Source organism: Sphaerodactylus townsendi, linkage group LG15 (assembly GCF_021028975.2).
Source record: "Sphaerodactylus townsendi isolate TG3544 linkage group LG15, MPM_Stown_v2.3, whole genome shotgun sequence".
Taxonomy (NCBI): domain Eukaryota; kingdom Metazoa; phylum Chordata; class Lepidosauria; order Squamata; family Sphaerodactylidae; genus Sphaerodactylus; species Sphaerodactylus townsendi.
This window is the reverse complement of record NC_059439.1, coordinates 7,057,501-7,080,949: the sequence shown is the minus strand read 5'-3', so window position 1 is coordinate 7,080,949 and position 23,449 is coordinate 7,057,501. Positions and strand designations below refer to the sequence as shown.

The 23,449-nt window shown below is 46.2% G+C and overlaps 1 protein-coding gene across 2 annotated transcripts in view; it reads right to left on the bottom strand.

The window, feature by feature from the left end:
• Window positions 1-2,681: 2,681 nt before the first annotated feature.
• Window positions 2,682-23,449, bottom strand: part of ORMDL3 (ORMDL sphingolipid biosynthesis regulator 3) — a 40,025-nt gene continuing 19,257 nt past the window's right edge. Inside the window, exons 2-6 of one of the 2 annotated variants that reach the window (XM_048517114.1) lie at window positions 19,711-19,835; window positions 17,762-17,855; window positions 13,116-13,307; window positions 6,718-6,869; window positions 2,682-5,191 (exon numbers count right to left, since the gene is read on the bottom strand). In XM_048517114.1, coding sequence (XP_048373071.1) covers window positions 5,056-5,191; window positions 6,718-6,869; window positions 13,116-13,289 — 462 coding nt within the window. In that variant the 5' untranslated portion in view covers window positions 13,290-13,307; window positions 17,762-17,855; window positions 19,711-19,835 and the 3' untranslated portion in view covers window positions 2,682-5,055. The remainder of the gene's footprint in view (window positions 5,192-6,717; window positions 6,870-13,115; window positions 13,308-17,761; window positions 17,856-19,710; window positions 19,836-23,449) is intronic. The other variant, XM_048517113.1, reaches the window with a different exon arrangement.

Genomic DNA, 23,449 nt, shown 5'->3' with positions numbered 1-23,449 from the left:
TTGCCAACTTTCACATGGTTCCTGGAGTTTGCCCAGAATTACAACTGATGTCTGTACTCCCGAGATCAGTGTCCCTGGAGAAATGGAAGTAACAACGGCATACCACAGATTCTAAGTGAAATTCCTTCCTACCCAGGTACCCCTCCTCCCAGATCTCCAGGAATTTCCCAGGCTGGAGTTGGCAACCCTAACCTACAGGCATGGATGTTGACCAGAGATCACTCCATCTACTCAGCATACTACATGAGAGGTTTCTAGTTCAGGGGCAGAGAGTGTGCTGATCCATCTTTTCTAAAGCTCTGAAGTAGTGCTCTAGCTTGCTTATGCCCAGTCCCGCTACACAAGATGACACAGAAGCCACAAAGTTCATTCTGGGCGCTGTTTCATCTGTGTGCCCGCTGCAGAGTCCCACACTTGCAATGGTCTCTACACTGGTCACAGTGCTAGGACATTCTAGAAAGCTCCAACGGCTTCAACAAACCAGCAGCCTTCCTGCTCAGTTCTCAATCAATGGCCACACCTAGAAATTAGAATCAGGGACAGGAGCATCCCTTGACAACACCCAATGTTAATCCTGACTCATATCTGCTATGTAAAATCTGCAGTGAAAAATCCTTCCCTCTTCCACGATCACTCCCTTTGTCCCCAACTAGCTATTAGGGAGAAGAAAGTGTGCCCAGATGCCAGATCTGCAGGCATGCTTTATCTAAGGCCAAACACTGGGGAAATGTATTCCCATACAAGCTCCTGACAAAAGTGTTTGTGGTATGCGGAATGCTTTCATCCTGACTAGAAAGAAGATCACAAGGTTGTCGAAGGCTTTCATGGCCGGACTCAACCGGTTGTTGTGGGCTTTCCGGACTGTGTGGCCGGATGCAGGTGAAACGTTAGGAACAAGATCTACCAGACCACGGCCACACAGCCTGGAAAGCCCACAACATCCAAGATCAAAAGAGTTGGGGGAATGATGTTTGCAAATGGGTCATTTGAAGTCTATAATGAAATAATGTGAATGCACACACAGACTCCTTAAGCTCTCCGTCTTTTGACTCCCAATACTCATCAGCAATGATAACCTCTTTGTTCCCCCCCAAAGTTCCCATTTTGTCTGCCAGTTAAGTTCTGCTTTGCTCCCCAAGTGACATTTGGTGCTGCCATTTTGCGCCTTCCAATTTCTCACTGTCACTGCATAAAACATGCTGTGGAAATAAAAGGTTTTGCATTGCAGAATTTGGCTGAACTCAACTGAAACATGGGAGGTAGTGGCAACTTTCCCTCATGAGGTACCTTAGCCATTTCCTTTCTCCAGTAAAAAGAACAGGGAAGGAGAAATGTTGAAGTAAAAAGGGGCATATAATTGGAGCAGCAGATTAAAAATCAGCAAATCCTTCCTTCCCCATCAAATAAATTAACACTTTCAGGACTGGCTTGTTTTTTTAAAAAACCAGAAGGACTTTAGGAAGCTCTGCCCATATGGCCTTCTTCCTTTGCCTATTTCACCTTCTGTTTCTTTTTGTCACCTTCTGTAAGCTGTTGGATCCCTCCCCCCAAGTAAGGGCGCCCCGAAGGCACAAGGACCAAGGTTGAAATAAGATCAGGACAAAATGGATGCCTGAAACCCTATCCAACTTCCTTCCTCATGGTCAGCTCCTGTGTGCACTGTGTGTGTGTGTTCATTGGTTAAAATATATTTCTTGTTATAATGTATTTCGTGCTCATTTGGGAGTTTCTACCCGGGGATATCCTGTTGGGGCCAGGCCCAGCCAAGGGAAGAAGGGGGAGGAGTATGGGGGGTGACCTTTTGCCCCCCCCTTGTGACTGAATGGGGGCCCGCCTGGGGCATTTGTTCCCACCCTGTCTCATGGCAGCTACGCCACTGCCCAGGGCTATCCTGGTATACTTAGGCCAGGGGTCGGGAACCTTTTAGACTCAAAGAGCCATTTGGGCCCATTTTCCCCGGAAAAGAAAATTCATGGAGCCGCACCCTGGGGGGGGGGGGGATTCCACTTCCTTCTCTCCCCCCCCCCTCTGTGGGGGGGCGGACGGAGGCGCGGAGGCCGCTTTTTTCTCTGGGGGGGAGGCAGCGGAGGCTGTTGTTTCGACTCTGCTGCTTCTGTTGCTGCTTCGGCTGGTTTCACTTTCACCGCTGTTGCGCTCCTTCCCCCTCCCTTCTTCGACCTGTCAAAAAATCCCCTGCGTTGCCAACTCCAGGGCTGAGCTGTTTCGGGGATTTTTGGGCGAACGGCTGGTGCTGGCTTTTTTCTCTTTGGGGGGGGCGGCGGTGGCTCGGAGGCCACTTTCTTCTCTTCCCCCCTGGGGGGGGGGCGGCGCGGAGGCCGCTTTTTTCTCTTCCCCCCTGGGGGGGGCGGTGGCGGCGCGGAGGGGGCGGCAGCACGGAGGCCGCTTTTTTCTCTTGGGGGGGGCGGTGGCGCGGAGCCGCTTTCTTCTCTGGGGGGGGGTGGCGGCGGCGCGGAGGCCGCTTTCTTCTCGGGGGGGGGCGCGGCGGCGGCGGCGGCGGCGGCGGGGAGGCCGCTTTCTTCTCTCCCCCGTCGGGACGGCGGCAGTCTCTGCGCGGGGGAAGGGGGCGGAATCCCACGCTGCCCAGGAAGGGGCGTGGAGCCGCACCACAGGCTCTAAAGAGCCGTTTGCGGCTCGCGAGCCGCAGGTTCCCGACCCCTGACTTAGGCTATCAGTCCCAGTTATCCCCTCTCATTCTCTGTCTCCAGCTACTTCCCCCAACCAAAGTGGAGACTACTTATTTACATAACACTTCCCTTTTCATGATCATTTAGGAACATGCATCTCTCCTTCAAAATACTTCACAAAAGAATACAAATTTCCCCTTTATTGAAGTTAATTGTATGTATTACTAGCCTCCCCAACCCAAAAGGATCTTATTCCATGCCTATTACCAAAGCTGACATTTGGAATCCCCTTTCACCCTCAGGTCAGCTCTGAGTGGGCCAAATCTTCATTTTGATGTGCAGCTTTCTTATTCAAGACCCAAATCCTTACAACAGAGATATAAAGTATTGCCAGAATATGTGAGAGGCTGAACAGAATTTGTTGGCTTAGTTTTATCCCTGTTATGGTAGAGTTTGGTTGCAGTTCTCAACATGTGCGGTCTGAAGATCAGTAGATTGTAGCTGTTTACAGTACACATTGCTTCCAAATAATTGGTGAGCTGTCCTTTATATTTTTGGAATGGCTTTTGGTTTTTTTATACACAAGTAGAAATTGCACCAAAGCGAGCAACAACCAAACATTTGTTCTTATTGTGCAAAATATTTTTCCTTATTTTAAAAGAAGGATACTAAGGGATTGTTAATTAGACCAATCAGTGCAAAACTGGGAGGAAAAAAAGTACCCAAACAGGCTTCTGTCGTGAAGACTGGTGACAAGGCGGACATATAAAGAATCCTGGTTTTAAAAGAAAAGATAACACTATTTCTTAGCCTGTGTATTTGCTCTGCCGCACCTGAGGTCTTGATCAGAGGATGAAGGGGATTGCAAACTATTTGCCCAAATGATTATTATTGAAAGACCATGTGGTAAAAATCAACCCCAATGCTATGGAGGTGATAAAAAGAAATTAATTTCTTTCTAAAGCAGTTCTCACTGTAATCGAGAGCTGACTGGATGAGAACCCAGCAGAAGGTGTTGACAGCCAATGGATTTAATAGCATCTATTAAGAAAAATGTTAACCTATATAGACCTAATTTTATGACACCGCTGTTCAAACAGAGATGAGAAACCGCTGGCTTTCCTTTTTCAAGGATGCTACATATTGTAAGGGCTACTAGGACACACATTTGACAGAGAGGAAGAAAACCATCAAAAAGCAACATTCAGAGATACATTTCACATCGCCATTGCTGCTTTCTGACCACTGCCAAGTGTGCTCAGTTTCAAGACCGGAAAAGTTTTTCCAGTTTCTTGGTGCCAGTATCAAAAGTGGCAGCCTATTGCAGTGGTAAGAAAACAGATGTTGTTAGCCCCAGCACCCTTATTTTAAGTGCTCTGTCAAATCCTTACCAAAAAAATACTCCAACCTCTTTTAACTCTGCTACAAAACTCTGCCTAAAGCAGCAAGTTCTTCACTTTTCTGCACAGGGGTGCTCTTTTCACACTTCTCTTACCAGCTGGCAAGCCTTAACAACAGGAAAAAACACTTCATACTCCAAATATTATCAAAACTTAAACACAAACATTCTTTCCTGATGTTCAGAGGACTGAATTTCAGTCTCTTTTAAAAATTGTTGTTGGTGAATGTTATTATGATAGGGTTTTGAAGGAGGATTGCGTTCTTCTCTCTCCCCAGACCCCAATGAAAGTTGTCGAAGGAAGATAATTGACCTGCAAGTGGTTAAGCAGACATGAATCCTTCTCCTCCTTGTTCTGCTAATCTGTTGTTTGGACTGCTGAAGGATTTTTCCAAAGAAGATTCAGAATGGCAACCCTTTTACTGGGAAAGCTCTTGACCCTGCAGAAGTGTCGAGATTCTCACTCACCTGCCTACCAAATAATTAAAGATCTCTATAAATTATCAACTAAAGTTTCCAAACCATGGGAAATCTGTCTACCTCTGTTCCCAATACACATCTTAAAAATTCTGAGTAGCCCTTTCAATGAGCAACACAAAATTCCCCAAAGGGACAGTTTTTGGTTAAAGTGCATTTGCTAAAAAAGCTAAAGTCACCTTGTGACTGGCTCCTACCTTCCTATACTGTTCAGCTTTCTGGGCTGGATGTCTTTTACACCCACAGAATAACCTACAAGTACCTTTTAAAATCTCAGCATTGTTATTTTTCTTGATAGGAACAATAAATAAATTTTAGCTTTCCCTTGGCCTCTCGGTAAGCTAAACTCTATCCAGGATTCAAGCTTCACTGTGGCTGGTTGACTTTTCTCGGATCTTGGACTCCCGTACAAGATGTGCCCGTTTAAAAAGAGCTGCTGTGGAATTGTGTCCCCCAAAGAGGAAGACAATACTAAGGAAAGCAGGGTCCTCAGCTGGATTTATCACAGCTCACTCACAAAGCCCTCCACCAAGCTCAGTATTTGTTGATCCCAAAGATGCGGACGCCATGAAGCTGCGGTAGCTTGGGAATCAAGACACTCATCAAGGAGACTGTGTTGATGACGAAGTGCGTCCGGTCATATTTCGTGTAAAAGCTGGTGAGGAAATAACTGCAACAGAAAGAAGTAGATTTGTCTCAGCACGGTTCATCCCATTTTTCTTCCCAGTAGGGACCCAAAGCAGCTTACAAAAGAAGCCAGCTTGGTGTAGTGGTTAAAATCTTGGACTAGAACAGTGGCCAGTTACGTGCAGGGTATTTGCTGCGTGGTGAAGGCAAATGTCTGCCGTGGCAAGATTAATGTATTTCCTCTAGCCCTGCTTTCACTTTCTACTCTCTCCGAAGCGGGACCGCTTTGCCAGCGGGCACAACTTTTCCACGGACCTCTTCCCTATGCCTGCAGCCAGCCTGCCTAGTCTTATCACCCTTCTTGCTGCTTTGCCCACTTCCCCTCGCCCTCCTCGCCCAACTACTTTCCATTTCTTGTCCTGCCATATCCTTTCTATTGCCCATAGCCTCCCCACTCCTGCATCCCTTTAGATTTTTAGCTTTTAAAAAATTAGATAACCATATTGATAGATCAATACATTGACACTAATACTAAAAAAAGTAAAAATATTAAGACTAGTCAATCAGTCCAAACACCCCGATTTGCCCCCGCATTTGATCAACGAATTGGGATGTCTCCAGACTTGTAGTTTTATACATGGCCAGTGAATCCACTACAACGATTATTCCAGGTAGGGCTGCCAGCCTCCAGGTGGGGCCTGGAGCTCCAGTATTACAACTGATCATTAGTTCACTTGAAAAAAATGGCTGCTCCCGAGGGAGAATTGCTAAGCATTTTCCTCTCCCCAAACCCCGCCTTCCCCAGACTCCACCTCCAATTCTCCAGCAATTTCCCAACCTGGTGTTGGCAGGCCTTGTGTCTTTCCACTGAATTGTTTTCTGCCTTTTTAATTCCTCTGTACATTGCCTAATCAGTTGCGGCTCACAATGTCTACTACTTACACAACCCCAGCCCAATTGCCTTGTTCCTTGGAAATCTTGTGCTGCAGGGCTGCACTATGTTTTTTGCGTAATTGTGTCTCAGGGAGAAACGGGAGCTACAAACTGAATAGACAAACTGTCTTTACGCTCCAGTCTGGCTCTTCTTTTGCATGCTGAGGGCAAGGGAGAATCAAAGGGCTTTTGCTTTAGTTCACAAGGCTCAGAATCAGAGGCATAGCGTGGCAAAATGGCGCACCTGCGCCACCGCTAGCTACGCCTCCCCCCTCCCTCCCCACTCCCCGCTAGCAGCGCACCCCCTTCCCTCCCCCCACACTGCGTGGTAGCTACGTCTCCCCCCGCACCCACTTACCAGAAGTGTGGGGGCGATTTTCTGTCCCCTCCACATGACTCACTAAGGTGTTTGCCCCCGGATGTCCCCATTATAACTACACCACTGCCCAGAATTCCTCAGGCTCATTCTACCAGTCCAGCAGCCTCCTCACAAAAACTTAAGGAGGCCCATAATATTCCCTTTTTGTCCTGCCCTGCCACAGCCCTCCATCTCAGGGTAAACAGCAGCACTGCATGCACAAGGGAAGGGCAAGGGGACACCATTCTGTGCAGAGCAAGGAACCCTTTGCTACTCACAGCACAATCGGCGTGATGGTCAGGAACTTGCGGGAAGCTGTGAATTGCACACCATAGTCCATCTGCTCCCAGTGGGTGAGCAGTCGGTCTTTCCCTTGGTCAGGAGTTTCAAACGGTGTTCCCTTGACCGTGTGCAAGAAAATGTACATACTCTGTAAGACAAACACAAGGGTGATAATTTCTGGTTTTGCTGTTGTGCTTTCTCTCGGCCATTTGGATCAGTTGGGAGTGTGGATAAGTGTGGTGTAGAGAGAGTGCCTATGTTAGCTTAACCGTAGCCATTTTGTCTGTAGTTTCTAACAGTAACCGTTGATGATGAACTTTAGAGTAGTTCAACTTCACTGCTCCTTTGTTGTGCATCCAAAGATTACGTCCTGAAAATAATTGCCTATCTTTGGCTTCCCACTAGCTTTCCCATCCTGGTACTGAGTAACGGTTAATTGAAGGTCTCGGCCCAGCTGCACGAAGTTTTGCTAACGGTTCGAACTTCAATAAACTTTCAGCCACAACACCTGATAAGAATGAAGACTTACATCACCTGCTTTAGTTAATTGGCACTGAATTGTGATTGGCCCACTAGGGCCACCTGATATGCAATTCCCCTATATCTGCTTTTTCATAGTGTAACAAAGGCAACTTTTTTTTCCTTGCTTCCCCCCTCCCTTTTCACTCCTAATATGCAATGCTACCTCACGCTGGCTAGAGGCTGTCTATTGAAGTATGAGAGCTGCTTCACCTTTTCTTTTACCTGCTAAGCAATGGAGAAATTTTACATTTTGATTTTAGTAGGTTCAGTGATTTTGTCTCTGTTTGCTTTTATTCAATTGATTGTATGCATAGTATGCCATCTGACTATCGTTTGTTGAATGGAGCTGAGTTCAATAAACTTTAAGAACTTGTTTTAAAGAAATAGTCCTTTTTTTTTGTTTGAGCTGTGTGGATGTTCAAAATCCTGACCCACGTTTGAGGAGAGTAGGTCACTCATCCTCTACATGTGGGGAGATAGAGAAGTCTCTCAACTGCCAAGGGCTGATTTCTCTTCCTACAACAGTTCAGTTGCTAGTTATATGCTGTCCATTCTGAGTGTATTTAGTTCCATCAAGTTGTGTGTGTGGGGAGGGGTGTCTTCTTTTGGGTAGTTCACACCATCATACTTTTCTACATCCCACAAGCACATACACCAACAAAGATGCCTTGGACTGAGACCACTAGTCTGCTGAGGTCAGTACTGTCTACTTTGATTGGTAGTGACTCTCTAGAACAGGGGTCCCAAATGTGGTGCCTGTGGGCACCATGACATGCACTGATTCCCAGAGGCATAGCAGGGCAAAATGGCGCCTGGGGTAAAATGGTGCCCCCGTGTCCCATGGTAGCTATGCAACCCTTGCACCTCGTGGTAGCTATGCCCCACCTGCACCCCCTTACCTGAGCCAGTGCCGTGCAGTGCAGGCTCCAGCCAATACGCAGCCCAGGCTCCAGTCGGGAGGGCGGGGCATATCTGTCTATCTGCTCCGTGCAGCCCAGGCTCCAGCCTCCAGGTCAGCTGCCGGCATGGCCAGCCCACCCCCCTCTTGCTCGGCCCGACCAACCAAGGCCTGCTGGGGTGTGTGTGGTGGGTGGGTCAGCAGCGTGGGGGCAATTTTCCACCACCCCCACATGACTCACCGGGGGCGACCAAGGGCGTTTGTCCCTGGAGGTCCCCATTATAGTTACGTGACTGCCCGTTCCTTTCCTGGCGCCCAAGTGTTTCTAGAGGGGCTTTTGCACAGCAAATATTCTGATTGGGTTGGTCTCTATAGTGCTACTAGATTTAAATCTAACAGTAACAGTATCTGATGTATGACATAGAAGTTGATGTTTTTTTCTTCACTGCATATACATTTGATCACTTAAACTATGTCCTGGTGGTGACTAGAATGAGTTTCATAGAATCTTGGGGGGAATTAGAGCAGTGATGGTTAAACTTTTTGCTGTCACGCCTCCCCTGGGAAAGAGTTTATGACCCACACACACACACCCCATGAATAATTTGGCCTATCCTTGAGGGCCTAAAAATGCCTCTACTCACTGATAACGAATACAAACACAAGCAATGAAAAAGTTTTGTGGAAGTAAATTTTGTGACTATTGAGTACATAAAATACGGATAAAACAATTCATAGTTGAGAAGCAACACGCCTCCTCTGGAGTCCGTCTATACCTCCCTAGGGGGAAGTACTCCACAGGGGTAGGGAACCTGCGGCTCTCCAGATGTTCAGGAACTACAGTTCCCATCAGCCCCTACCAGCATGGCCAATTGGCCATGCTGACAGAGGCTGATGGGAATTGCAGTTCCTGAACATCTGGAGAGCTGCAGGTTCCCTACCCCTGCCACAGATTAAGAACCTCAGAACTAGAGTGAGTCATGGAGAAAGAGTTAGGGATTTCTTAGCACCACTCACTAAGCAGCAAGAAGCAGCAATGGCTCCCCCAAGTGGTCAATATTAAATCGCATCCTGTAGAAACTGAGTTCAGAGACGACAAAACTCCCTACAAAAACTGTCCTCATACAAGCCCATCAGAAAGGGATGATTCCTAGGTCCTGCCCCCCACTCCCCATCAAGGGATGGAGGGGGTAGGGATGCCAACTCCAGATTGGGAAATTCCTGAATATTTGGGGGTGGAGCCTAAGGAGGACAGGAACCTCAGTGGGGTGCAATGCCATAGAGTTCACTCTTCAAATAATCCATTTCCTCCAAAGGGAACTGATCTCTGAAGTCCGGAGATGAACTGTAATCCCAGGTGACCCACTGGTTCCACCTGGAGGTGAGCATCCCTATACAAACATCACAAAAGCACAATATCAATGCTAAACTATAATTCTGCTACAAGCTTGCAATCTGGAAAGGCCTTTCAATGCATTGTATGAAAATAAGAATACTGTCTGTTCCAGTATATCTTTTTTAAAAGATAGGAAAAGATACGCTTTTGGAAAGCTTCAAAACGCGCAATATTTGCGCAGAAGGCTCCATTCCAATATTGACCACTTGGGGGAGCCATTGCTGTCTTTTGTGGCTTAGACTAGAGAGAGGACCAGCTCTGGAGAGAGAAATCCTTTCTTTTCCCCCCAAGAAACAAAGAGACAGGAAGAAAGTTGATTCCTTTGTAATGTGGTGTTTTACAGATAACATGGATCTCCAGAAAGACACATCGGTGGGTTCTAGATCAAATCAAGCTTGAACTCTCCCTAGAAGCTTAAATGACTAAAATGAGGCTATCATACTTTGGTCACATTATGAAAAGACAAGAGTCACTGAAAAAGACAATAGTGCTAGGAAAAGTTGAAGGCAGCAGGAAAAGAGGATGGTCCAAGATGAGATGGATTGACTCAATCAAGGAAACTGTAGCTCTCAGTTTGCAAGAACTGAGAAACCCTCTCAACAAGAGGATGTTTCAGGGAACTTTAATTCATAGGGTTACCATTAGTCAGAAGTGACTTGATGGTACTTAACATGCACACACTTACACACACTTCAGCTGCTGGAACCCCAAAGAATGACAGCAGATGCATTTTAGGTGTTGGCTGATGCACACCCATCATTTTTCTATGTTCCTGTAGCAGAAGGGGCGCGGGCATATTCTCTGTTTTATTCCCTGTTTATTCTTGTATCCTCTTGTTATCTCATTACAATAGGGACTGTAGGCTTTCCCCTGCAAACCATTTACATCAGGGGTGGAGAACCTTTTCTCTGCCAAGGGCCATTTGAATGTTTATAACATCATTCGTGGGCCATACAAAATTATCAACTTAAAAATTAGCCTGCTATATTTGGTCAAACATTTAATTAACTCACTCCTAATATGATGGCTCAAACTGCTTCTCTTTGGTGAGGTGTGTGATGTTAGCTGGTATTGATGCTGCTGCTACTCACAACTGCTTTTCCAGGTTTGAATTTTGAGTCCTGCCTGCGGTTGCCTTGGCAGGGACAGACCAAATGATTTTGTGGGCCTTACACGGCCTACAGACCGGATGTTCCCCACCCCTGATTTACATCATTCCCAGCCCACAAATGAAATGTTTCCTTCATGGAGTTCTGCACAGTTTTTCGCCCTGTTTGGCTGTAGAAACAGTAACGGGAGTACTGGCTCTGCTGCTTCTACACTAAAGATACTGGCAAGCCAGACTTTTGTTATATCTGACACATCTTTTCCAAGTTACAGAACATTAGCGATAAGCGAGGGGTTTTTTTTACAACCTAAGAATAGCTCAGTTGACTCAGCTAGAGCTTTGCAAGGAAGAAAAGGTTCTACCAAGCAGAAATTGTTAGTTAATCTGCCAACTCAGATTACCTTGAAAGTTTATCCTTTCAATTGTTTTATTCCAGTTTGGCATTCTTTAAGCGTAGCTAAAGCTAACTGGAGCCAAAGCGACCCATAGATACTATTGATTTGAAATCTGTGATGCTGCAACCTAGTCCTGGATGAAGAGATTTTTACTCTCCTTTCATTCCACAAAAATATAGTGGCACTTGGGCCAAGAAAAAGAGGTGCTTTGAACACAGGGTATACATGATTCACGTTTTTAAGCAGGAAGGAATTTACCCTGTTCACGCCTTGTAAAGCCCCCTTTTATCGTCTTCAGACCACCTTAGCTAGATCAGGGTCCAAGAAACGGCTACAGCCCAGTAAGCTGTGCGAGAAGAAACTGGAACTAGACTGTCGAAGGCTTTCACGGCCGGAATCACTTGGGTGCTGTGTGGTTTCTGGGCTATATGGCCGTGTTCTAGCAGCACTTGGCTGCCAGTGTTGAAAAATACTAGAGTCAAGACAGTGTCTAACCAGCTCCACACAAACACAGGATGACCATAGACAAAAGAAACAAAGGCCAGGTTACTTCTATTCAGATGCTCCCACCAGTGACCTTGCTATCTACAGGGTTACTCCCAGGCTATAGTCTTCATTGTTACTCATACTTCTATTCAAATGCCCTCAACTATTGACCTGGTTGCCGCCTTTGTTACTCACAGACAAGGTTTCCCCACCCACCCTGGACACTCCAACAGATATATACTCCACTTGCTTTCCCAACATCAGATCCTCTGAAGATGCCAGCCACAGATGCAGGCGAAACGTCAGGAGAGAATGCTGCTAGAACACGGCCATACAGCCCGGAAACCACACAGCACCCAAATGGAACGAGACTCTTCAGAATTAAGGTTGTATCAGTCATAGAAAGAGATACCTCCTGCAGAATGGCAGAATATTATTAGAAGATTTGACAGAATGAAAATGGTATTTCTAGGTACGCAGTCAGAAAAAGCAGGAAGGCAGAACTTTCCCCCAACACCTTCCCAAGTACAATTTGAAGAAACAAACCCCTCCATTTTTAAATGTTCTCCTCTGCAGCCTGATAGGGGACAAGGGAAAACAGGTTTCTAAGATAAGGACAGTTTCCAGGGAAACGTGTTTGGGCCACTTTCTGAAGTCGTGAAAAAGAAGTCAGCCCCTTTGGACATTGGTACTCCTGCTCTTTCTGTGAAAAGGAAATCTTTTGGCCTTGGGAGCATTTGTGATTCCCGTGGAAGTGATCTAGAAAGCACATGGTAAGCGGAGAGAGATCAGACCAGGGATGTCCAACTCTGACACCCCAGATGTTCATGGACTAGGATTCCCATCAGTCCCTATCAGCATGGCCAGTTGGCCATGCTGGAAGGGACTGATGGGAATCCTAGTCCATGGGTCCAATTGCTGGCAGGGGCTGATGGGAATCATAGTCCATGAACCTCTGGGGCGCCAGAGTTGGACACCCCTGGATTAGACCAAATGATCAGATGGAGGAAACCAGTTTCAGGGTCGAGGAACCAGCCGACAGCAGGTTGTTGTTTCAACTGCATTCCAAGAAAGAACTAAAAAAGTTCTCCCTATTCCATCCACTGAAGCAGGATGAAGGCAGCACAGAGCTGGCTTCCCTCCCCCTGCAGCGTGTGGATAAACTTCACACTCACAGCCAAAACCATCCATCCCTTGAACTCGTGACCTGCTCCACTATGGGGGCAAGGTAAGGTGGTGGCCTCAGGCTGGAGGCTGGGGTGGGGCAGCTGTTCTACCCCTCCACGTGATCCTGGTTGTTCCTGCATCCTTTACCCAGGAGCCAGAACAACTGGCGTGCCTCACCTTCTAGTTTCCATCTTTAAAGATGGTGCAACAAACCATGGGTGCTCAAAGGGCTTCCTGAACTTTTGCAAGATTTTTGAAAGCGTTTGGGAAGGGCTGCTGGATACACATGGCTCCTGGGAAAAGGCAGGGACATGGAGAGGAGGGGGGGGGGGTTAAGCAGTGGCAAAATCACTGCAGCGAGGGGTAGCTGCATTCAGGAGAACTGTCGTTGAGCCACCAACATTCACACTTGGGTCTCCTACCATGTTGTGGATGATGTTGGTGAGAGTCCAGACCACGGAGACGCTGAAGAAAGGGATGCTGAGCAGGACGATGTGCAGGAGGCCAATGCCCAAGACATACGAGAGCCAGATGCCACGGCTGCTCATGACCCGGGTGTTGGGGTTCACCTCACTGTGCGCCGTGCCCACATTCATCGCTCCAGTTCAGAAGCCCTGGAAGGCAGACAGTAGGACCTGGGTTAGTGGGATGCCCAATTCACAGACGCCCAAGTGTTACTCTCTCTTTTGTACACCCTCTTGGATCCCAAGTTTACCACAGACAAACATTTGGAACAAGTTGAATAAACCTGATCTCCCTCTCTTGACTGTCCTTGGGCACCGTGACATAAATAAGGAGAATTGGAGGGTCCTGCTGAGACTGCAGAGAAATGTGTATTTTTAAAAGTGTAGTTCTGTCTGCAGCCATGATTGTTTACACTCAGAGTGAGGCATAGAGGCCTAGGAACAGGGAAGCCACCTGATTGGCTGAGGCAACCCTGCACTCTGATTGGGTAAAGTGTATTGATATCAGGAGAGTTGAGGACATATTCCTATGTAAAACTATCTGAGAGGCTTTTTGGTCTTTAGCGTTCCTGCTGTAAAGAGCTGTCTGCCTTAACTGTGTTAAAAAGCTTAACAACACTGAGGGGGAGTAGTTAGTCAAAGTGTGGGACTGCTACTGTTATCAGCCTGAGTGCTGGGTGAAAGCAAATACATACACAAAGAATACTGGTGGAAGGGTTTATTGCAAAACTGAGCTGTAAGGTCATAATAAACTAGGATAGAATTTTTTCTAGTGGAAGAAGGATTCCTATATACCAGTGGGTCTGGGGTATTGCGATTAACTTTGGTTTACCTCAGTAGAGAGTTTATGTTTTATTTTGAGGGTTTTTCTAACTGTGCGGGCTGTGTAAGGGTATTGTGAATAAGTACCAAACCAGTATTAGGACCCTGTATGTGAAGAAGTTAAAAGCCACTACCATCTATAAAGTTAAAGGAACTGTACAATCTGCAAACCAACTAAGACACTATAACATCTAAGCTGAACTGAACAAGTATTCTTAAGTCTGTGTGTGACAACAATCAAATACTGATACTCTGCTAAACTCTTTTGTAAACATATATTTATCCTGCCTTATCAATTCCTTTATCCAAGTTATTCATCTTCTTTTACCAGATCCTCTATCTGTTAATAAACCTTTAATCAGTTTAACTTTACAGCTGCCTCAGTATTATTATTTCAGAGTGCCTTAGTGAGGGGTGTGCCTGGAAAGGAATAAAGTCAAGGGGCATCCTTCACCTTCTGGAAGTATAACAGGACTGAGGGAAAGCTTCCTATCATCAAACCTATCATTCCTGGAGCAGCTCAGCCCCTGATGGGGAAGAAGGCAGGAAAAATCTGATCAGTGAGTGTTTTCTCTGCCTTGGTGACATTGGAAGGTGTGGAGGGTCTGTTGCTCAAACATTTGGAATACACTGAATGAACTTTCTCTTGATATTTTTGGACCTGTCCGTGGGCACCGTGACATAAATTAGAAGGGACCTGCCTGGCAGAAAGTCCAAGGTGTCCTACTTAGGTGACATGAAAGCTGTTGACTGGATTTCCCAGTGGTCACAGCTCAAGGCTAGCCCTAGTTTCTCAAGATTGTTCCAGATAGCTAAGTCAGGTTTAAGCAACAGTGTGCGGAGTTGTCACTTCCAAACAAATGCAGCACAAGCCTGGTGGAAATGCACCAACAATTAATTTTGAGAATATCAGATTGAACTTGTTCAGGTTGTTTAAATCAAGTTTCTAGCCCTTCTGGCAGTGAAGGTAGGCAGGAAAGCATATGGACTGTGCTTGCTGAAATGTCAAAAACAACAGTATTGAATAAGGATGCCAATGGTCACAGGGTATTCAAGCATATTCAATTCAATAAGCCTTTATTGGCATATACACGATAGTTCCAGTTAAAATACAGTTCCAGTTAAAATATAGTTCCAGTTTAAAAATACAGTTCCAGTTAAAAGTGAATAGTAAAAAACTTCGCGTTTGTCATACATCCAGTTGACAAACTTCTGACAAAAACTTTGCCACTATAAGGCAACATTGAAAATCCTGACAATTTAAAAGCGTAACTACTTTATCTGATTCAGTATAATCAATCATAGGGTCTATAGCTTGGGATAGCAGGCTGGATCGGAGTTCTTGGTATATCTCACATAATTCCAGTTGCGGGAGGAATGTGTGGGATGGAATCCAGCTGTCCTATGATACCACAGGTACAGGAGACGCTTCTGTATCGCTTGGAAGACCTTTAGATCTTCCTCTATATAGTGGAGATGGCATGATGTTAAATCTTAGCCAGCATATAGGCTCTCCCAGTGTATGAAAGGATTTGGCTGTAGCTACAATAGGCTGGGTATCCCTAGCGTGTGAGTTGAATCATCATATTTGTTATGAACAAGTTATTTATTTCCGCCAAGCTCTGCAGTTGTTGATAGTCCATTGCTAACAGCCTCTCTTTGTAATGAGGTCAAAAGTTTCAGTAAAGGTTAGGGCATATTGAAGGAGTCACTGTCATAACCCAGCGTTCCCCGATCTTTGCTGTAATTATTGTGCACCATTTTAGAGATGGTGGAAGATTTCCCCTCAAAGGTAAGTTGGGTCAATATGAGTTCTACCTGGGAGCTTCGCGTATGAGGTGAATATTTAACCAGAATTTTATAATATTATTGATTAGCCATAATAGTGGCCTCTATAAAATATTGGCCAGATTCTAAACATAAGACTGCGATATGGGGCGCAGCCGCACGCCAAATAATAATTGTGCAAGAATTTGGAGTGGAAATATTCGATTTGATATTAATGCTGTATTATTCGGAATTAGCCAAATAGCCAGAGCTCCATAGAGTAGCTGTGCTCTCACCTTCACTCTGGAAGACTTGCAGAGCTGGGGGAATATATTGGTTACCCCTTGAGTATGGGAACCTCTTAATGGCGCCAATACTTGAGTTGGAGCCCGAGACCCAGTCCATATTTTAGATGGAGTGGACCATGACAGGTTGTTGTTAAACGAGGAAGTCCCTAAATACTTGAAAGTTGTGCTACTTGCTTTCTACGATATAATGGCCCTTTATCTTCCAGGTTTGCTTTTTGTTACTTTTCCCAAAGACCAGAATCTTAGTTTTATCATAGTTCACTCTGCAAGTCATTTGTCCTAAAAGAAGTCGCATTACAAATTTTATGCAGGAGTCTTGTTAAACCTACTACCCAGTGAGGGACAGTAGGGCTGCATCATCCGCCAAATGGCAGAAGAGTGGACATGCTTTGGGCCGATGCAAGGAGCTATACGTCTTAATCCACCCGGGCCAGGGAGCTATGGGGAGATCATACGTAAGAAGATGTTAGGAGATAGTAAAGGGGCTAAAACTCCATTTTTTACCTGGACCGGGTTTGATAGAAACTCCCCTATGGTCTTTCATCACTCTGGCATGAGTTTTGGGTGTGTGCAGTTGTTTAATCAGGAAGAGAAGTCTTGGAGTGCGATATTAAGGGCTGCAAGTTTCTCTCCAGAGTTTTCTCTGTTCACCGAAAGTTGAATATGCTCCCCTTGAGGTCCAAAAAAAGACGTCGCACTTGAAGTTTGGAAGAGCTGTTCTTGGAGTATTTATTAGCTAAGTGGGCCAGGACATGTGGGCCTGGTCATGTTGATTTCCCCTTGGAGAAATATGCTTCCACTTGTTCAGGGCCGACATAATACCTGTTTTGCTTGGACCCATAACTCCCTACAATCTAGCTCAGGAGAAGCTTCAGCATATAGCTTGCCTATAATAGAGAGCAGGCTAATGGAGTCGAAACCAATTTGCTGGATGCGCTTTTGGTCACCTTTTTTGCAGATATTGGGACCAGCTTACCCGGAGGAAGTCCATGCTCTCTCGGCATTATCCCCCTTTTGTTGATCGTTGTATAAAGCAGATTTGCGAGCAAGTCCTGCCCACCATTGTGGGAGTTTGCTTTCAATATTATTTGAGGGATAATAGCGGCATCGCTGCCTGGAGCCTTGTTTGACTTTAAGTTCTGTATCAAGGGGATGATCTCTTGACAATTTACTGGATCCCAGCTTGGACCCACTGGGATTTCGCTGTTGCCATTGGCTTGGATGGAGTTGGTTTCGGCAAACACTTTTGAGAAGTACTCACCCCATCTCTTTAAGGTGATATCTGCCCTAGGTGGTCCCTGGGGATAGTTTGTCCTGTTTATTATTGACCAGAATTTCTTTGTGTCATTTGTTTGCCTTTGGTCACAGGGTATGAGTTCAACTGTTCTGCACATGCAAAGTCAACAAACACACACAATCTATGGCTATCACAACCAACCTCTTCTTGATGCCCAACTTGGCTTATTCCACTTTGATTGCAAAAAACACTGCAGGCAGCCCAGGGCTTGCCAAGTCCGAAAAAGCAAAGTGCAGCATAGAAAAGGATCTCAACATGCCTGTTACACAGCCCAAGATCAAGCTAACAGTGCAGTCCCAAACAGTCGTGACCCTTCTCAGCCCATTGACTTCACTAGATTTAGAAAGGTACAAGTTTGCTTAAGGTCTGCACTAAAAATTTCACTCTGCGGCACAGATTATGATGCAAACCTGATTCAGAATTCAGTAGGAGAAGGGGAGTGAGAGTCCAGCACTGACTAATGCTCAAGAGATTTCTTGAAGGTTGAAGCAGTTTTGTCAGCCCCTGCCAGTCCAAAAGAAAAATGCAAAAACCCAGAACACAATCCACATCAAATGACCAACTAATGGCACATAACAAGCAGTGTGCGAAGGAAGGAAGGAAGGAAGGAAGGACGGAAGGAAGGAAGGAAGGAAGGAAGGAAGGAAGGAAGGAAGGAAGGAAGGAAGGAAGGAAGGAAGGAAGGAAGGAAGGAAGGAAGGAAGGAAGGAAGGAAGGAAGGAAGGAAGGAAGGAAGGAAGGAAGGAAGGAAGGAAGGCAGGAAGGAAGGAAGGAAGGAAGGAAGGCAGGAAGGAAGGAAGGCAGGCAGGCAGGAAGGAAGGCAGGCAGGCAGGCAGGCAGGCAGGCAGGCAGGCAGGCAGGCAGGCAGGCAGGCAGGCAGGTAGGTAGGTCCTGGTTACACAAGGAATTTACATTGTGACCCACAGTGTCTTCCTTTTTAATCTTTTTGCATCATCCAGACTGAAGAAGAGTTCTGGGGAACACAAAAGTTTGCACATTGTTAAGTGTCATATGGCTGGTGCTAATAAAAGGTATGGTGTAGTTGCTGAAAGTCAGAACCGTCAGACTCCACACGTCCACTCCAGGTTCTAGGAGGGATTACAGACTCCAGTTCCTGGCGCTTCTGACTGTCCAGAACCTTTCCTGAGCTGTATTCTTTCAACCCACTGTCAACATATAACCTGATTATAGCAGGTTAGTATTTCCAGCACCCCATGCACACAGTTGGTAAGGCTAGCAAGATAACAGTTGCAGTCCACCTAGCATGGTTTATATCTCTCTGTCAATTGCAATGGGGGCTTCTCACCCTGTTACCCTTGCCGCTTTTGAAATGTAGGCAGTTAAGGGGACCTGATATCCTGGCAGGCTGGGGCCAGGCACCGTGTGGTCAACAAACGTTTGAAATTCAAGGTAGTCCAGGTCCACCCCAGTTGCGGCGTCTGCAACTGTCTATCTTCCCTACCATCCCGGCCAATTTAGGGAGGGCGCAGGCTTGCTTCTGCAGCGGCTCTGTCCTTCAAACTTCACGAGATCACAGATCCCAAACATCTGGTGTGTCTGAGGACTGCGTCTGCCGCAGCCAAGTTGCAAGACAGGCACAGCTTTTTATAGAGCTTCCTATTCTGAGCTAGCAGAAGGCAAGGCTGGATTTAGGCAACTCTACAGAGCAGGCTGTTCAACAGCAGGACACATTCCTAACAGCTCTGAGTGTGGAGGATAAGCAAGATAAAAGTGCAAGAAACTAACCCTTCCCATGTTTATTCTCCACGTTGTTCTAGGGACGCATCGAAGCTTTCTGCTTCTCATCTGGGAACAGGCAGGTTTTTCAGGATTTTGTATACAGCCCACCTGTTCACTCTGAACTAGCTGACTTACAGGGGCTTTTGGCCATTCTAAAAAACTGGGTAACATTTGCATGGATCCTTGTTAGCCTGTTATGCTGGTCTATGGCTGTAATAAGGATTGACTGACTGGCTTGTTAGCCTGACATGAATTCCTGAGGTTTTGATACGAGAGGAAGAGAGGTCACGATTTCATGATCGCTGCCACCTGCAAGTCCAGGGATGCAGTGGGACACATGAGGGTGGAGACACAAGTAAAAAACCTTCCCCCTTTGTCCTCGTCTCTGGCAGGGTCCAAGCTGAAATATCCTTCGCAAATGTTGTCAGCCCCACAGACCCACTTGGCAACTCTTGCTGCTGACTCCTGGCAGCCCTTTAGCGTGCCAGCCCCCTGGCTAACTCTCCCAGATTCTTAAGAAGCACATGACAGTGTAAACATGCATGTTCCTCAGGCACATGCAACCTCTGGGTAGGTGGAAGAGAGTTTTACAATACGCAATAGTCCCCAAGGACCTCACTGTGCATTCTTCATATGTGATCCCAGATCAAGGTTGGAGCATTCAAAAGGCATCTTCAGCCAGTGGAAATCCACTTCCCCCATTCATGAACAGTTGCCTTGACACCTTATTGGAGTTCCAGGTACCTGTGATGTTTGGTTTAAAGGTCAATTAAAAGGGAGGTGAATGGGAGGAAAGCATAACTTAATAACTGAATAAAGAAGTTAATAACTTCTTTCGGTGAAGGATTTTATGAAACTTTTAAAAATGTACAAGAAGAGAAGAGTTTGGATTTATACCCTGCCTTTCTCTCCTGCAAGAAGTGTCAAAGCAGCTCACAAGCTCCTTCCCTTCCTCTCCCCACAATAGACACCTTGTGAGGTAGGTGGAGCTGAGGGAGTTCTGAGAGAACTGTGACTAGTCCAAGGTCACCCAGCTGGAACATAGAAGTGGGGAAACAAATCTGGTTCACCAGATAAGAGTCTGCTGCCCATGAGGAGGAGTGGGGAATCAAACCCAGTTCTCCAGATTAGAATCAACCGTTCTTAACCACTACACTTTGATGGCTCTCAAGTGGGATTCTGCATCACTTACAACTGCCGACACAATGGAGAAACAGCAGCCTTGTATAGGGAACAACATCTAGAGAAGCGGAGAGTGGGTATTTGCCTCCAGACTTGGGCCTGCACTCAGGAACAGGGCAAATTTCCGTGGTGTTCCTGGACTGCAGTTTCAAAACAGGGATTCAGTTTATCTGCTGGGAAACATTAATTTGCAGGGAATGGGGTGGGGAGACAAGGTTCAAACTACTGATTTGTGGCAGAAGTGATGAGTGCATATGGGTACATCCCTGGTGGAGGCCAGACTAGCCAGCTTTAACACCCCCAGCCAATTAAGGACTTGCTCAGCTACTTTCTACGTTTCATAACCATGCAAATTTTAATCCTTATTGACCTCTCCAGAACAGCAGAACAGAAACATTAAACCTCTTCCCAGGAACTCAGTTCTAGGTCACCAATCTTTTTTTTTTTTAAACACACTTTCCAGTGCAGTTTCAGGTAAGAATAAAACAAGTTTGGTCAATCTGTTGGACACATTCATCCACGTTAATGTGGGTCAGTCCAGCCCAGGTAGAAGTGTCACCACTTGTTGACTGGCAAGCGCATGCCACACTTCAGGTTTCTGCAACCCCTGGCAGGCAGGGGCATATCTGCCTGGGGACATGGGGGTAACCTAATCTGGTCACGTAGGGGGTGCAAAATCGCCCCCACGTGACCAGGTGGTTGTCAGCCCCGCCCCCACGTAGCCCTGACAATGGGGGCGGGGCTGAGGGAGGCCGAGGACAATGAGGCAGCAGATGCCTCGTCTTCAGCCTCCCTTGGCCCTGCCCACATCATTGTCGGGGATTTGTGGGGGCGGGGCTCCGCAACCCATGGGGTTGTCCTGAGGAGGTTGTCCCCGGGCGCCACTTCCACCTCATATGCCTCTCCCGGCAGGTGGCAGGTTTTGCATTTGGCATGACGGGTCATAAATTGCATTGTCTGCATAAATTCCTTTTCGCTACAATACTATAAAAATTACAATCAGTCATTTAGGAGAACTGGAGAAAGGTAGCAGTGGAGCTGCAGGATATTATTTATACACACTGATGTCCCATCCTGCAGAACTCTGGCAAGATTTGCCTACAGACAGGACAGTATGGTGGGGAAACCATGAACCCCAGCCTGAGATCCTTGAAGGAAGGGCGGGATACAAATAGATAATCCCTTTATTAACTATGCACCCTTGCACCACATTTGACAGCCATTTCGTTTACTAAATTGTGACGGGCTTTCTCAAGAGCTCTTTTCAACACTTTTCCATCAGCCCTGCTTAGTGGGAGATTCCAGCATATATGGAGGCACGTATACTGTATATACTCGCATATAAGTTGAATTTTTCAGCACACTTTTTGTGCTGTAAAAGCCCCCCTCGACTTATACGCGAGTGAGGTGTATTTTAAAAAATATTTTAGGGTTTTTATTTTGTTGGCCGCCAGGGGGCAGAGTTTTTAGGCTAGCAGCACCAAAATTTAAGGAATTTTTCAAGAGACTCTCTTGATGATACCACCCAAGCTTGGTAAAGTTTGGTTCAGGGGGTCCAAAGTAATGGACCCCCAAAGGGGGTGCCCCATCCCCCATTGTTTCCAATGAGAGCTAATAGTAGATGGGGCTACATTTTGAGGGTCCATAACTTTGGACCCCTTGAACCAAACTTCACCAAACCTGGGTGGTATCATCAAGATAATCTCTTGCTGATACCAGCCAGGTTTGGTGATGTTTCAGGTTTGAGAGGTCCAAGTTATGGATCCCCGTTAAGTGTTCCCATTTCTATTGCTCTAACAATGGAAGCTAATAGTAGATGGGGCTACCCTCAGTCCATAACTTTGGTAGTCCCTGAACCAAATTTCACTAAACCTGGAGTGGAAGTATCATCAGGAGGGTCTCCTAAAGATACTCTGGAATGTTGGTACTGCTAACATAAACATTCCTCCCCTGACCAAAAATCAGTTTTGAAGGATTTTAACTCTTGTTTTTTAGCTTGGTTACTGATTGAGCTAAGGTTTTTGTACTTTTAAAGTTATTGTTGAGACCATATTGTTTTTGTTGACCCTCTTTTCCACCTACAGAGCTAGTTTACTGTTTTTCTTTGAAATAAATATTCAAAAACATTTAACCTACTGATGCCTCAATTAATACAATTTTATTGGTATCTATTTTTATTTTTGAAATTTACCAGTAGCTGCTGCATTTCCCACCCTCGACTTATACGCGAGTGAATAAGTTTTCCCAGTTTTTTGTGGTAAAATTAGGTGCCTCGACTTATATGCGGGTCGACTTATACACGAGTATATACGGTACGTCCTTGCAATGCAAATGTGATTGAGATGATTGACACGCAGAGCCGTAGCAAGGGGAAACTGCACCTTGGGTACATGTGTGCCCTGCGTCCTCGCCCCACCCCGCACTGGTGTGCGCCCGGGGCAAGATGCCCCTCTGGGTGCTATGCCACTGTTGACACGATTGTGATATTCTACTATACCAGGGGTCTGCAACCTGTGGCTCTCCAGATGTTCATGGACTACAAATCCCATTAGCCCCTGCCAGCATGGCCAACTGTAGTCCATGAACATCTGGAGAGCCACAGGTTGCAGACCCCTGTACTATACAGTACTTTGCTCCTGCTGATAATCCATATTCTGCTCTCAATGAAGCCACCCCATACCCCTGTGAGCTCACCAGTCTGGACACCCCTCCCCTACAGCCACTCTGGGGCGAGCCGAGGCAGTTACCCCCACCCCCCTGGGACCTGGCCTAACTAAGTCACATTTATTTCATATCCAGACCATCCAGACCTCGTAACAAATGAGTTCGACACTGAAACTGAAAAGATCTTAATCTGGGGCATAGCCACATAAAGCATCCATCCTATCCAATAAAAACAAAAGGCAAGCTGGATTATCTAGGGTTATCTAGGACTTAGTGCACCTTGCTATGTGTGAACATAGGCGAAAAAACATATTGAGGCTTTGGGGTTTAGAAATCACAAGCCAATCTCTCACCTGCAACAACTGACCACCTATCAGAGGTACAAACTCAGACCCAGACCCTGAAAAAAACCCTCAAGCCCAGTCTTGCCTGCAGATACCCCCAGGAGACCACATTCTTTTGCTCCAATGTAATGTATGCCATTCCGTGTTAACAAAGCCTCTCTACATAGG